This window comes from Artibeus jamaicensis, unplaced genomic scaffold (assembly GCF_021234435.1).
Source record: "Artibeus jamaicensis isolate MK-2021 breed Jamaican fruit bat unplaced genomic scaffold, CSHL_Jam_final scaffold_804, whole genome shotgun sequence".
NCBI classification, from domain to species: Eukaryota; Metazoa; Chordata; class Mammalia; order Chiroptera; family Phyllostomidae; genus Artibeus; species Artibeus jamaicensis.
In genome coordinates, this window is record NW_026522055.1 from 2,222,269 (window position 1) to 2,238,012 (window position 15,744).

Genomic DNA, 15,744 nt, shown 5'->3' on the forward strand with positions numbered 1-15,744 from the left:
GCTGTTGATGGAAAGTGGTGGGAGCCGGGAGACCAGGGCTTTGGCTGCTGTAAGTCAGAGCAGCCCTACAGGGGCAGATGGTGGCAGCTCAGAGCAAGGTGGGGGAGGGGTAGAGGGCAGAGCTGAGATCTGTTTAGGAGGCAAAGCCAGCTCCTCTTGCAGACAGACTGAATGGGGTGGGGTGTGGACTGAGGACGCATATGCTTTTGAGGTTAAGACACCCCCCATGGGACGGCTTTAAAAGTCCCTGCCTTCAGCCGCCCCAGCCATGGAGCAGGCTCAGAGACTGTTCTCCTTCCTCTGTGTGAGGGACAGAGGCAGGAACCCTTCACCTGGTGGTCCAGGAAGGACCGTGCCTAGTGAACGGATGCGTGGTGGGCCAGGAAGAAAGAAGGAACTGCTGGTTGTCCGGGTGCTGGGCAGGGTCTTTGGGAGGTGGCTCCACCTTGCAGGGGAGGACGCTGAGGTTCTGAGGAAAGAAGTGACTTGTCCAAGGTCACAGAGCCAAACCCGTGAAAGAATGGGGGCAGGGGGCTTTTTGCACCTAAGCCTTGAACTACCAGCCCCTCCGCACTCCCAGCCCCCAGACTGGGTCCCCCAGTGCCTCCCCATTCCCTGGTCATCCTGGGCCTGAGCAGTGGGATGGCAGGAAGGAGAAAATTTCATCCCTAGAGTCAGTGTTATTCATGGCAGTAGATAAGCTGAACTGTGACCCACAGGAAAAGGAGGCCGCGGGGCGGGGGTAGGGGCCTGGACTCCTGGGTCGGAGGGGGACGGACCCGGGGCCTGGACCCCTGGGTCCGAGGCGGCAGAACGGGGACCTGGAGCCCCGGGACCGAGGGAGTGAGGACCGGGGCCCTGGACCCCTGGGTCCGAGGGAAGACGACATTGGGACTGAGGCAGGAAGGAGGTGGGCTCGGGGAGAAGTGTCCCCGACCCCGGGTTGCGGGGACCGAGGGGGGCGGACCCGGGACGCCGGGGGCGGGCGGGGGTAGGGCCCGGCCGCAGTAACAAAGGCCTCTCCCTCCCACAGGCAACCCCCCTCGGCCCCGCCTCCCCAGCCCCCCGCCTGCCCTGATTGGCCGGTCCTCCTGCCCGTCAGCGCCGCCCCCCTCCCTGGGTCTGCAGCAGCTCCGGCCGCCTCGTCGCGCCCCCCCAGCCCCTTCCCCCGCCCCCGCCGCCCCCCCGGGCCGGTGCAGCCGCTGGCGGGGTCCCCCTCCCCCTCCCCCTCTCCCCCCAGGACCTGCGCGCCCCGGGACGGCCCCCCCTTCCCCCTCCCCCTTCGCGCCGCCGCCGCCGCCGCGATGCCCCCCCCTGCGCCCGGGGCCCGGCTCCGGCTCCTCGCCGCCGCCGCCCTGGCCGGCCTGGCCGTCATCAGCCGAGGTACCGCAGCGCCGGGGGCGGGGGCTCGGCCGGGACGCCGGGGTCCCCGGCGGGGACAGGGGGCGGGAGGGGGGCTGCATCCGCGGACGGGGAAGGGGAGGCCCCGGGACGCGAGGTCTGGGCCCTGGGGCGGGGTCTGCACCCCGGGCCGGGCTGGGGGTCCTCGCACGAGTGGGTGCGTGCCCCGGGGCTGGTCCGCACCCCGGGCCGGAGCCTGGGCCTGGAGGCGGAGGTCCGCTGCTCCCGGTCAACCGGGGAGAGGGTCTCGGACACCCGGCCCCGGCCTGGGGGCGGGAGTGTGCGGCTCCGGACCCGGGAGGGGGACCCGACGAGGGAGGAAGGGGCCCCGGGCGGGATCTCTGAGCTGAGTTGGGGTGTAGGGCTAGAGGGATGCCCCCTCGGGGGTCGTCTCTCTGCGTGGAGAGGGTCCCTGAGGGGGTCTTGGCCTGACGGCCAGGGGGGTGTTTGTGTGGGCAAAAGTGGGGGGATGGCGTCTTCCCCGGGTCAGTATGGGGAGGGGGCAGGGGTGTCCAGAGACCTCAGTCCCAGGGCCAGGAGGCGGTGGGGGCCGGGGGGTCTGGTCTCTCAGCCAGGAAGAGGCTGGAATTCCCCAGCTGGGTCACAGAGGTTGGGACAAAGTGTTGGTATTTGGGGAGTTGCAGTTATGTGGGCGAACGGGGGTCCAGAAAGTTGGGGTGCTGAGCTGGGGACTCGGATGTGGGGAGCTCTGGCTGAACGCCTGGGGTCTTTGGGGCCGGACTGGAGCTAGAGCGCCGGGCAGATTGAGGCGGAAGGAGGGGGCTCACGCAGGGTCAAAGGGTGAACAGCCTCCCAGTGGGGGAGGGGGCCGCGGGGCGGTCGGCGGCGCAGGGAGGGGAGAATGGAAAGTGGGGGCCTCAGGGGGTGCACCGGGCAATCTCTGGAGTGAGGATGTGTAGCTGGACCTTGTGTTTTCCCAGTGGGGGTGGGGCTGCAGCACCGAGGGTCCAGGAGATGCCCCCCTCCCGGGGGGCGGGGGGGGGCGAGCAAGGACCGGAGACCAGGAACAGTCTTAATTCAGTGTTTCCAGAGGATTCCCCTGGGCCCTGCCTCCAAACAAGGGTCACAGAGTCAGGGACACACAGTCGGGGACAGGCTAGAGCCCCCACCAGTCTGAGTGAGGCAGCTGTTCTCCGCCTCCCGCCCACACACACCGGGTCCCGCACAGCCTCCTAAACGCCCACGCTGGGTCCCACTAGGAGCGCACCTGCAGCCGCCCACAGTCACCCCACCGCGGCTGCCCGCACGCAGGTCAGAGGTCAGCCCGCGTCCGCGGGACGCGGGTCCCCGGCGGGTCCGGCGTTGTTCTCTTCCTGGTGCCCACCGTCTGAGCGCTTCTACCCCTGACCTGCCTGTGTGACTCACTGACTTTCTGACTATGCGCCTGTGTCTCGCTGTCTCTGTCACTTGTCTCTTTGCGTCTCTCTAGGCGTCTCAGCCACTTCCGGAGGCTCCCTGGCTCTGGGTGACATTCCCTCTGTCTGTCTCAGGGCCTCTGTCTCTCCACCCCTGCTGGTCTCAGCACAATTTCACATCTGTCCCTCCCTGCCTCTGGAGACGCTTCCCGTTGTCACACCAAGAGTGTCTCTCTCTGTCCCTTCCTGGCTCTCTCATGCGGGCCTTGGTCCTCATTTACTTGTAGAGATTCACCAGCACCTCTCACTTTTCTCACTGTCCTTGTGCCTGGCCTTCTCCCTTCACCTCCCCCTACACTCTCTCTCTCTTTACGCCCAAGATAACTTCCCACTTTTCCACTCTTCAGGACCCAAGACATCCTCCTGTGTGCATGTCCTGGGCTGGGAGCTTAGTAGAGCCAGGAGGTGGCCCATGACCTAGGCTGGGTGCTTCCCCACCTCTGTGCCTCAGCTCCCGACCCCCCCCCCCCAGACAGTGGGGCTCCCTGAGAAAAAGCTGATGGGAGGAGGTACACAAAATTGCATCTCCTCTCTTCCGTTTTCCTAATGGTGGAAGGAGTTTCTGAAAATTACCAATCCCTTACAGCAGGGAAGACCCGACCCCCCCCCCTCACCTTGCTCCCCTTGTGCAGACCCTCTCACTTAGACAAAGTGGGGCCCTCAAAGTGCCACGTCGGGAAGGGATTGCTTTGTGCGTTGATGCTTTTCCCAAGATAGAAACAAAATAAATCCATTTCTCTGCAGTTGGCCCTTTTTTCTACCTTTTTGGCATCCATAGATATTGTTCTATGTTTGCTTTCCTCCCCCACACACGGGACAGTTCCTGAGTGCACTGGCTGGTGGTGAGGTCTTGTTGGAGGGAGAGAGCAGGGCGGACCCAGGCATTCGAACCAGGGTCCATCTGTCTTGTCTGGAATGTGGTCTCAGCTCATCCGTTGCCTTTGCACATACTTGCCCAGCAGTGTCTATTCTGGGCACGGTGGGTCTGCACATCACAGGCAGATGACGTCACTGCCCTCACGGAGCTTAGATCCCAGCGGGACAGAGAGAGAGCAAAAAACTGAAAACAAAAATCTAAAAACAAGGCAGCAAGTAAATAGGTAATTTCAGAGAATGACGGGTAACGGGAATAAAATTCGGGACAAGCTGGCCATGTGGGCTCTGAGGTGGTCCAGGGAGCCCTCTCTGAGCAGCGGAGAGTGCATGCAGTTCAGACGGAAAGAAGTGGAGAGGTCAGCCTTTGAAAGACCCCGAGGGAACAGCAGGGGCAAAGGCCCTGTGGTGCGAACTAACGGAAATTTCCAGTGCTCTTGGCATAGGTGGTTCAGACTCGGCGTCAGTGATGCAAAGACCCCTGGACTTCCAAAGTCAGTAATTTCGAGACAGAGGAGTCAGGGGCTCTTCTGTGGAAGCCAGGCCAGGACCCACCCCACTTACTGCTCTTCCCCTCCCAATGTCTCCCCACCCCCCCACCCCCGGCCAGCCACACTACTGCCACTTACACACATTTCTGGGCTTCAAGGTCTCCATCTGTGGGTTTCAGGATGGTGGAACCCGAGCATCCCCCCCTCACTGGAGAGTCTCAGTTTTGCCTAAGTTCCTTGCAGGGGTGCCAGGAGATTCCTACCCCCCACAGGCAGGAGTGCCGTATCACAGCCCGGACACCAGGCAGAAGGGCTGGGCAGTTCTGTGTGTGGGAAAGACCCCTTTGGCAAAGGGTTTTTCTGTATTTCGGCCTGCTGGGATGTTGGGTTAGGGCCTTGGATGTGGGTGTGGGGTCCAGTCTCCACCGCACTGCCCTGGTCTGTGGGCCCAGCTCCCATGGCGGCTCCTCGCGGGGGCAGGGGCTGAGCCCAGAAGCGCTGGGTTCCGCGATGCCTGTCCAGCACCTCGGACAGCTCCCTCCTCACCCCAGGCTGGGTGCCCCTCCTTTCAGCGGAGGCAGCAGCTGTCATGGGTGGGAAGGGGTTTGTTTGGCCCCCGAAGGGGCATTTAGCGATGACTGGAGGCATTTTTGGTTGTCACCCCGGTGCGGGGGGAGGAGCTGCTGGCATCTGGAAGGTCAAGGTCAGGGGTGCTGCCGCACATCCTGCACCGCTCGGGACCGCACAGAACCGCCCCTCCGCGAAGAAGGCTCCAGCCCTGCACGCCAGAGGTGCCAAGGTGGAGGGGCGCTGGCCCAGGATCCGTGTCACCAGGAGTGTGACAGCTCCTGTGGGGCGCCTGTGTGTGATCTGATTGTAGGTGACAGCGTGACTGTGCGCCTCATTCTTGGCTCACAGCAGCCCCTTTGTATTTCAGAGGCTGTGACAGTGTCACTGTGTCATTGCACAGGCTGTAGCTTCAGGCACGAAATCCCAGAGTTAGAGTGGGGACAAGCCTGGCCCTTGGGCTGGAAGGGTGTGTGCATGTGTGTGTGTGTGTGTGTGTGTGAGTGAGAAGACGGCCCCCTGGGTAGGGCTCCGTGTGCAGAGTCTGCACCTGCTTGTAGGAGGCTGTTGGTGTCCGTGTACAACTGTGTGGTACTGTACATGGTGCGGTGACTCCGTGTGTGACGCTGCTTGGCCTGGGGCTGCCCCTTCTGCCTGACCATGACCACAGCAGTGCTCCTCAGAGAGACTTGTCTTTTCTAAGTGACCTTCTGCTGGGCTGTGATGTCACCCTGAGTGTGTGTGGGCCTGTCCCTGTGAGCAGGGCCCATTGCCACACGTGTGGCTGAATGTGGGGCTGTTTCCTCCCCCGGCGCTGGGTCTGTGTGTCCTCTCCGTGCCCTGGTGGCTGTGTGTGTGTGTGTCCATCTCTTGACTGTCCCCTGCTGTTACCATGCCTGTGAATGGCCCTGTCCACTCTGCACAGCTGGGGAGGACCAGCCCCCTCCCTGCATCCAGAAGTGACCGGGTGAGGGGCCGCCCACTGCACTGGCTCTGCCCCAGGCCGGTCCTGAGGGGCTGCTGATGGAGAGGGCCCTCGGGAGTCATTGGGGCAGCATGGGCAATTAATTCATCAGATTAATTAGCTCCTCAACCAGGGCAGGGCAGGGCCCTCCCTCCCTCGGCGTCCAAGGTCATTCGGCCTCCTCCTCTCCTCAGCCCGGTGCCTCTCCATCCGGCCGCTTCGACTTGCTCAGCCCCCACTCCCTGGCTCCGGTCCAGCCTGCTGGCCACAGTCCACGGAGAGATGAATGGGTGGGGGTGGGGGCCCTGCTGGGCAGTGGGGCCTTGAAGCTGCGCTGGAGTGTGTGGGCAGGCGTGGGCCTGTGCCTGCAAGAGCGTGGCCGGGTGAGCATGGGCCCACGGGTGCGTCTGTGTGGACACGTATGTCTGCCAAGGTCTGTCTGTGTGTGGCTGTGCACTGTACCTGAGAGTGTGTTTGTGGTAGGCGTGTGTCTGGCGGTGCACATGCCTGGGTATTGAGTGCATGCAGCCGGCTCCGTGTGTGTGCATCTTTCCATGTATTCCTGACTTAGTGTGTGCATGTGTGTGCCTGCATGTGTTGGCGGCATATGTACATGTTTCCGTGTATCTGTGTACACACATATCTTAACTTGTGGGCCCACGGCCATCTGTGTGCACCACACATGTCAGCTGCGTGTGTCTATGTATATGTATCTGCACTCAAATTTGTGCATACCTTCACTGTGTACATACATGCACATGTGTCTCTATACATACATGTATCTGTGTATGGTACCTGTGGGTATGCATGAGCATGTGTTTGTATGCACACATCTTTCATACATGTGTGTCTGTGTGCTGTAGTTGGGGTGTGGGCTCAGTGTCTCTGGAGGTGTGTAGGTGTGTGTGTCCCAGTCTGAGTGAGTGTGGGCTTGTGAGAAGACATGTCTGTGTTGTGTGTGTCTGCTGCCATGTGTTTCTGGAAACATGCATGAACATACATGTGGGTGGATGTGGAGACCGTCTGCCTGTGATGGCATGTGCGCCGTGCTGAGCCAGCTCCCCCATCTGCAGGGCTGCTGTCCCAGAGCCTGGAGTTCAGCTCCCCCGCCGACAACTACACGGTGTGCGAAGGCGACAATGCCACCCTCAGGTAGGGGGACTCGGAGGATCTCCCTGGGACTGCAGTCCTGCCCCCTCGCTGTCCCTAGGGAAAACAACCCTGGCCTGGGGCACAGCACCTCTCTGTCAGGAGAGGCCACTAGGGGCACAGCCTCTGGGCCTCAGAGTCCCTGTTTGTCAAATGGGCAAAGGATCTGTAACCACTGAGTTGGTTGTTGTGGGGATTCAAGGGTCTGTGCACCCACCCTGAGCTGAGAGAGCACAGCACACCGTGGCTGCTTGTGAATGGGAGTCAGGGTTATCATTTCCCCAGACCTCTGCCTCTGCCCTCTCTGGGTCCCTGTCCCCTCTCTCTGGGTGCCTGTCCCCATCTCTCTTGGTCCCCGTTTCCCTCTCTCTGGGTCTCTGTACCCATCAGAGTCCCCTGTCCCCCACTCTCTGGGTCTGTGTCCCTCATCTTCATACATTTCTGTCCCTCTCTCCCAGACTGCTAGTCTTCCTCTTTTCAGATCCCTGGCACATAACAGTCACTCCATCAGCTACCATTGCATGTGCATTTGAGTTCACAACTTTCCCTCTCTGGGGCTCAGTTTACCCACCTGTAAAGTGGGCACAGTCACCCCTCAGGGCTGCAGTGGGACCTAGAGGTGTAGTGGCACATCCCCCACCCCTTCCCTAAGCCCTTGCAATGGGAGAACCTGGAGGGCCAAGCCTGGGGTAAAGGAGAGAAGGCAGAGCCTCCCTCCCTTCGTCCTTCCTGCAGCTGCTTCATCGACGAGCACGTGACTCGAGTGGCCTGGCTGAATCGCTCCAACATCTTGTACGCGGGCAATGACCGCTGGACCAGTGACCCGCGGGTGCGGCTGCTCATCAACACACCCGAGGAGTTCTCCATCCTCATCACCCAGGTGGGGCTGGGCGATGAGGGCCTCTACACCTGCTCCTTCCAGACCCCCCACCAGCCGTACACCACTCAGGTCTACCTCATCGTGCATGGTGAGCCTGGGGGCAGAGGTGGCGAGCAAGGGCATAGGGGGGAGGGGCACGGTCCCCGCATACACCTGCGTGGAAGGCAGACACTGCCCTGTCCTTGCTGATTTCAGCCAAGAAAGGGAAGGGACAGTCACACAGGCAGTGACTCTTCAGCCTCACAGCCTCAAAGACAGGAGAGCTACAGGGAGAGGAAGGGAAAGGTGTGCTCACAGGAAGACCGCATTCATTGGCTCGGCTCCATTTATTGAGCACCTACTATGTGCTGGCATTGCTCCAGGCACTGGGAATAGAGAAGAAGATGACCGAGCGGTCCTACCCCTTTGGAGGTGACTTTCCAAGGAGAGGCGGCCTCCCAGACACAATGTCTGAGCTGACCTTCAGCCGGGTACAGAGCTGATACCAGAGAAGGAACAGCACATGCAGGGGCCCAGGGAGAAAATGAGTCAGGTGTGCAGAGGCGAGTCCTGCAGGGCAGGATGCATCGGAATTCGTGTGGGAGAGCGGGGACTGGAGAGATCCACAGAGGGGGCAGGAGGGAGAGAGAGGGATGAGGCTGCCTCAGAAATGAACTGGAGGGAGGGAGGGAACCCACACACAGGGACAGCCCAGCGGGGCCAGGACAAGCCTGACTCAGGAGCCTGGGAGGCTGCCTGGGATCCAGCCTCAGCACTGACACCTGCTGAGGAGCCCTGAGCAGGGGAGGTGGGCTCAGACTCCTCACAGGCCTCAGATCTAAGACATCCTCCACTGGGAGGGACCCCTTTATTGTAATACTCTGCTGGAAAAGAAAAAGAATCTGCCAATCAGACTCTGGCAGCCGGATTAGAGACACGGTCACGTGGAGTAAAAACAGCACCCATGTGTTGGAACAGGTGAACATAGCCACACCTACCCCAGGGGGGTGGCAGTTAGGGTTGTAGTTAATTTTTGTACAACACTGAGAACAGGGATTACCACACAGCAAGCGCCATGTGCATACTTGTTAAATAAGTTAATCTTGAAATAACAATGACAAATAAATAAAAATAGAGATGGGGAGAGAGAAATTCAGAACAAAAAAACAGAAAAAACAAGTTAGGATGAAGGCAGAGAGAGAGAGATTGAGAAAGAGTAAGGAAGACCGAAGTTAGACAGGAAGCCAGACCTAGAGGCAAGGGAGAAACACAGAGAAAACTTACAGAAAGACAGTGAATGTCCGCTGGACACCCAGGTCCGAGGGAGGAAGGGCCACAGGAGCTGGACATCTGAGTCTGAGAGAGGAAGGTCTGGGGGCCTGGACCCCTGGGTCCTGGGAGCCCATATCCAGCCTCTGTCTGACCTCTCTCCCCTCCCCTGCAGTCCCCGCCCGCATTGTGAACATCTCCTCGCCTGTGACAGTGAATGAGGGGGGCAACGTGAACCTGCTTTGCCTGGCTGTGGGGCGGCCGGAGCCCACGGTCACCTGGAGGCAGCTCCGAGGTGAGAACCTCACCCCTGGCCCAAGCCCCTTCTTCTCCACAGTATGGGCCCCTCATTCCCCATATTCCTAGCTAGATTCCCAGAGCTCCCCTTTCCCCTGTTCCTGGTCCCCCTACTGCAGTAATAGTTCCGTTTCCCCCTCCCACCCCAATCCTATTATTTCCCTGGCTGACCTCAGATCCTTACAGCCTTCACCGCTTGGCATCCCAGGCCTGGACCACTTCCTCCAGATCACCCATTAGACCCCAGCTGTGGCCCCCGCCCCCTGTCCCTACCCCCAGTATCCGGTGTCTTCCCCACCAGCCACAGGATTCTCCAGGACTCAGATCCCTGGCCTGAGCCGGGTTAGAGCCAGTGGCCCTGCCCACATCCCCACATCCCCCCCACCCTCCACCCCTGCTTCCTGGTCACATCACTCACATCTCTGCTGGAGGCTCCAGCCCAGCAGTTCTCAAAAGTGCAGTTTCCAAAATAGCAGCATGAGCATCCCCTGGGAACTTGCCAGACATCACATTTCTGGGGCCGCCCCAGACCAGATGACTAGAAATAACCCTCCCCCCACACCACCTCCATCGCCGCCTTTGAACAAACCCTTAGGTGATTCAGATGGTCCCGCTGAGAACCACTGCTCTGGGCTACCCCCAAATGTAGTGGGAAAGGGCCCAAACGTGACTTCCTAGATCTTGACACCTCCCACTGTCCCTTTATCTGGATCTTTGCCACCACTTCCCAGATCCCTAGATCCTCATTCACTGCATCTTTGGAGGCCAGCGATGCCAATCGCTGAACTCTCAAGACTCCAGGGCCCAATCAGGAGGTCTCAGATCCCTGATCCTCCCCCCAGTGGGTCATTGAACCCCACAACCCTGGTCTGAGACCCTGGCTTTCCCAGATGCCCTAAGTCCCAAAGGGTCTTCTGAGCCCATATCTGTCATAGACCTTACCTATCCAGATTATTGATCCCAATCACCAGATCCAGATTCTCTGAACCCCAAGAGCTAGATCCCAGAACTCAGAGCCTTTTCTTATTGGGTTTGCATTTCCTGGATCTTTCTGACCCTCAGGATCCAGGGGTCCACTCCATGGGGTCCTCTGAGCCCCATGATCTGAGTCATGGACTCCCAGGTCCCTTGATCCCATGTACCCCCAAATTCCAGGACCCTCCCCCCTGGGTTCTAGTTACTAAACCTAGATCCTCACTCCCTGCCCCACCCCTAGCAGGAGATTCCAGCCCCCCTCCCCCAAAGCCCCTCCTATCTCCCCCCAGCCCTGGGCACTCCAGGCCCTGCGGTGCCCGCCCCGCTGATGTGTGTCCGTGTTGTGCCCGTGTTGTCCCGTGTTAAGTGTTTGTGTCCGGCCCCGCCCCCTCCCCTTCCCAACCTCCACAGACGGCTTCACCTCTGAGGGCGAGATCCTGGAGATTTCCGACATCCAGCGGGGCCAGGCTGGAGAATATGAATGCGTGACTCACAACGGGGTCAACTCAGCACCGGACAGCCGCCGCGTGCTGGTCACAGTCAACTGTGAGGCCCCTGGCAGTGGGCACGAAAGGGGGGCGGGCCCTGAGTCCCTGGGCAAAAAGGGTGTGCAGGGAGAGACGGCAGGGGGTCTGGACTCCTGGGAAGGAGGGAGGAAGGGGGCTGGGGTAGGACCCCTTAGGCCTACCTGGCTGGGAGAATTCGCTGACTCTCGCTGTCACCAGATCCGCCGACCATCACGGACGTGACCAGCGCCCGCACGGCCCTGGGCCGGGCCGCCCTCCTGCGCTGTGAAGCCATGGCGGTGCCCCCAGCGGACTTCCAGTGGTACAAGGATGACAGACTGTGAGGACAGCACCTGCGGGCTGTGCGGCTGGGGGAGGGTGGGGGGAGGGGAGAGGTGTGTGTGCACCGGAAGGTGGCACAGTCCTAGGTCCGGAGAATGAGGTGGGGTGTGGGGGTGAGGGGGTCCAGCTTTTAGGTGATGGGGTCCACGGGGGGCCCAGAGGGAAATTAGTGAAGGTCAGTTGTATTTGACCTTCCCCAAATACTGGAAGCTTGGGCCCCACCATGATGAGTGTGGTGCTTGATCTCCTGGGGCTATTCGGGGAGGTCAGGGGTGGATGCTGAGCATCTGCTGAGCTTTAGGAGACCATTGGGGCCGGAGTCCAGCAGGGCCTGGGAGCCCCTAGAGACTGGGGGCACACCCTGGAGAGTCCAGTGTCCCTGAGAGGCAGGGGTGCCTAGGGAGGAGTGTCAGCGAGGGTAGCCCGGGATCCGTGGGGAGCTAGACCCCGAGGCTGGGCGGGGGTTGTATTGGGAGGGGAGTCTCTGAGGAGTCAGGGAGCCTGCGAAGTCGACGGCCTGGGCTTGGCGTCTGGAGGGGTCACGACCCGGTCCCTGACCCGGATCCCCGGCAGGCTGAGCAGCGGCACGGCCGAGGGCCTGAAGGTGCAGACGGAGCGCACCCGCTCGATGCTACTCTTCGCCAACGTGAGCGCCCGGCATTACGGCAACTACACGTGTCGCGCTGCCAACCGGCTCGGAGCGTCCAGCGCCTCCATGCGGCTCCTGCGTGCGTCCGAGCGCCGGTCGGCGGGAGGGGCGGGAGGGCGGGGCCTGGGCGGCGTGGGCGGGGCTAAGAGAGTGGGCGGGGCCTGGTGGGTGGAGAGGGCGGGACCGCCCCCAGACTCACCCAGAACTTAGGAGAGGACGCCGCGACTCAAACAAGACTAAAGAAAAAAACCGGTCCCTTCAATGGGTGTCGATTCACTGAGTGCCCACTAAGGGCTGGGCGTTGGACGCTGGGGACGCAGCAGTGCACGAGAGACAGGTCTAGGGGCTCGCAGAACTTACGGTCTAGTATTAGCAGAAAAGCAATAAAGAAGTAGACATAGAAATAAAATGAAAAGCAAAGACGTATCTACATAGGCAAAAAATAATAGGATTGGAGATAGATAAGCTCATTGGAGAAAACAGGTCTGGGGCGGGGACGGTACCCTTTGAACTGAGACCTGAGTGGCAAGAAGCAGCCAGCCCTGCCCAGGTTTGCGGGAAGAGCTCCGCAGACAGAGAGAACAGGGAATGCAAAGGTTCGCCCAGAGGACCGTATGACCTGAGCAGAATGGCCACGGGACCTGAGATTGTAGAGGAAGGGAGAATCAGAGTCTCCTGGGCCATGATAAAAATTTGGGGTGTTGTTCTGCTGCAGGGCAAAGCCACTGGTGGCTATTAAGTGGGGGAGTGACATGTGGCTGATGCTTCTTAGAAGAATCTCTCTGACTGCTATTTGAGGGATGAGCTGGGGTGGGGGTGTTGCAAAATGGAGGCAAGAAGACCAGAGAGGAGGCTGGGAGCGGCACAAAGTGTCTACCAGGGCGACGTTTTGGAGGTAGAGGGAAGAGGGACGTGGAGACCAGCTGATTCCAAAGTTGGCTGGAACAGCTGGGTGGATGAGGGTGTGGCACTGAAGTACTGAAATGGAGAAATAGTGGGGGTGGGGCAGGGCAGTAGCCAGTCTGGGAGTCAAAAGTGGAGAAGGCAGTTTTGGACGTGCTGACTGGAAGAAGCTTGGTGGCCGTGCTGGGTGGAAGAAAACGGTAAGACAGAAGGACAATGAGAGCCCCAGGCTGATGAAAAAGCGGCAGAGATCTGAGAAAAAAACAGGGAAGGAAGAGAGAGAGCCAAGTGCCTCACAAAATGCTGAGACTCAAAAACCAGAAGAGCAAACAGAGGGAAAGGCTCAGAACAGCCCTTGAGACAGTCGCCCCATGTGAGACCCTCAGGGACCAGTGCAGACAGAGACAGGCACCGGGGAGGGACACACACAGGTCTCCTCCTCCCAGGCCTTGTCCTGACCTTCTCTCTTTCTCCAGGCCCAGGGTCCCTGGAGAACTCGGCCCCGAGGCCCCCGGGGCCCTTGACCCTCCTCTCTGCCCTGGGCTGGCTGTGGTGGAGGATGTAGAAAGAACCCAGTGCAGCTCGCCTCCCCCTGCGGGGGGAGGGGCCTGAGTCCGAGAGCAAGAGAAAAGGGGGGAGCAATCAGCATGGGTCTCCAAGGGGCGGAAGAGCTCTCGGCCACCGAGGAAGAAGAGAGGAGGAAGAGGAAGAGAAGGAAGAAAGATCTTTAGAGAACCCATCACTGTGAGGGATAACGCAAAATTATGCATCTTTCTACAGCCATTCTCGCCACTGTTCACGTTTCCGATTGTGACCCACCCCCGCCACCCCCACCCCTCTCTTAGCTCAGGCTGTCAACTGGATCGCATGTGTGTAGTGGGTGTATGTGCGTGTGAGCCTGCATGTGTGTGTATGTGTGTCAGGGGGGTGGGCAGGGAAGAGGGCTCGAGATCTTCCCTCCCCGACACCCCCACATCCACTGCCCCAACTCTGCTGCCTCTCCCCTAGGGCTGGAGGTAGGTATGGGGGCTCCGTGGTAGAAACTATGAGGGGAGGTTTTCCCAGGCCCCTGCTTTCCCAGTATATGCACCCAGCACACTGCCCCCTGCCCTCCCTGCTGAAAAGGTGTCTCCTGGGCAGGTTGGGAGTGGGGAGGGGTATTGCACTTACCTGTCAAGCTGTCATTCAGCCTTTGTGAGTCGATGCGGAGAATCGCCACCTGGGCTCTGGGTCTCCCTGCTGTCAACTACCAACTGCCTGTCTGCAGCCAGAGGCCCCATCACTGGCTCAGCGGCCTGAGACCTTCCCACTTTTCCTGTCTCCTCCTCTCCCCTCCCCTCCCCTGGACTTTCTGGCCCTGTCCTGGGGCCAATCGGTGCTTCCATCCAACTGCCAGGCTGGTGTCTGTGGTCACCTGTCTGTCTCAGTGCTTTGCCCTCCCCAAGCCCCACTCCCTTTGGCCACCTGCAGCGCCAACCAGCTGCCCTCAGCGTCCCTGCAGCCGGCCCATGCCTGTGGGTTTTCTGGTCTACTACTCCCCAGCCTCTCCACCAACTGTACCTCCCGAAGGCTGACCTGACCGCCCACCCCCACACACACACACCAGCGACTGACCAGCAATAGCCCCCTGGCTGCAGCTGACCAGCTGTCATTCCCCCCGAAAGGGTGGGCAACTGTTGTCAGGACAGACCGCTGAGAGGTTGTAGCCTCTCTGATTGTAGGAATACCCCACCCCGGCACACCACATCACACAAAGTTGGGGGGGAGAGGCCTCACACAAACATCCTGAGCCCAGACCAAGATGCCAAGTTACCAGCTCCGACTCCCGGGAGACCCTCTAAAAACACCCCAAACCATACCACCCAGTGCTTGTAGGGGGAAGAGGGCAGAGCAAGGGCAAGGGGCAGTGACTGTACCTCAGACAGGGGCGTGGGCCCCATCCCACATTGTCTTCCATTCCCAGGGTCCTGGGGGATGGGGAGGGGAGGGAGACAAGGGAGGGGGTTGGGAGACCCTGGGGGCCGTGTGTTCCAATTCATGGGGAGTGTTGAGACCACCACACCAATAAACGCCTTTTTCCAAAGTCTCTGCCTGCAGATGCCACTGTCATTAAGGACTTGGGGTGCAGAGAGCAAGGGTTATGGTTATGCGTGGAGTCTCCCCGAGATCATTCCCACTGCCTCCTTTCTCTTTGGTAGATCTGGAATTCATCAGGCGGCCCCTAATTGGCTCAAGCCACTGGACGTACACCATTTCCCACTGACTGGTCCAGAACTAATGAGAGAGTGAATACCATGGATTCACAAGAAGAAATGGCCTTCCACTGAATAATGTGACTCAGTGAAGTGAGGTCTAGACCTGTGCGGTTGCTTTTCCCCATCACATGGAGACCTCTTTAGTCTGTGGGGACAGCAATGGTGGGGAAGACAGAATGTGGAGACTGGGCATGATGGAAAGAAACATTGGAAGGCAGAGTGGAAGGTATAGAGAAACAGCCCATAGTGACGTCATTTGAGCTACTGGATCAAAACTTACCTGGTGCCTGCCTCCACCTACACAAGCTAAGTCCCCTGATATTTAAGCCAATTTGTGTTGGGTTTTATGTCTCTAGTGATCAAAAAGGAAATGAAAACTCTGATAGAAAAGAGATATAGAGGGCTCTGGTAACCAGGACCCCCACCCCTCAACTCTTCAAAATGATCCAAGAGCTCCGTGTCCCAAAGGCCTTTTGCATCCCAATCTTTAAGCAGACGACCTCACATAACTTTCCTTCCCTGAGACAGATGCTGGTTGCCTTTGCTTTAGTTATTTGTTTCCTCTTTCTTTGCTGTCCGGCCCACCTCTCATGATATAGCCTGAGATGTTTGGTTTCCCAGGGTCCCTTGCAGTAAGTGATATAGCCAGTTTGGGGTCAATGAGACAAGGGAAACTTTCTGGTAGGCTTCCAGGAAGTTTTTTCTCCACTCATGAGGTTGCTCAAGGCAAGGTGTGTGAGAAGAGAACCATGTTCTCGTTGTCTTCAGATACAGTTGTGTGAAGATATGATGTCTGGAGCTGCAGCAG

General features: G+C 59.5%; 1 protein-coding gene across 1 annotated transcript; it reads left to right on the top strand.

The window, feature by feature from the left end:
* Positions 1 to 1,303: 1,303 nt before the first annotated feature.
* Positions 1,304 to 14,637, top strand: IGLON5 (IgLON family member 5). The gene is made up of 8 exons (XM_037151509.2): positions 1,304 to 1,383; positions 6,806 to 6,884; positions 7,617 to 7,849; positions 9,185 to 9,304; positions 10,693 to 10,827; positions 11,007 to 11,127; positions 11,703 to 11,857; positions 13,158 to 14,637. The coding sequence occupies exons 1-8, from the start codon at positions 1,305 to 1,307 to the stop codon at positions 13,244 to 13,246; spliced, it is 1,011 nt and encodes a 336-aa protein (XP_037007404.1). The 5' UTR covers position 1,304; the 3' UTR covers positions 13,247 to 14,637.
* The last annotated feature ends 1,107 nt before the right edge of the window (positions 14,638 to 15,744 follow it).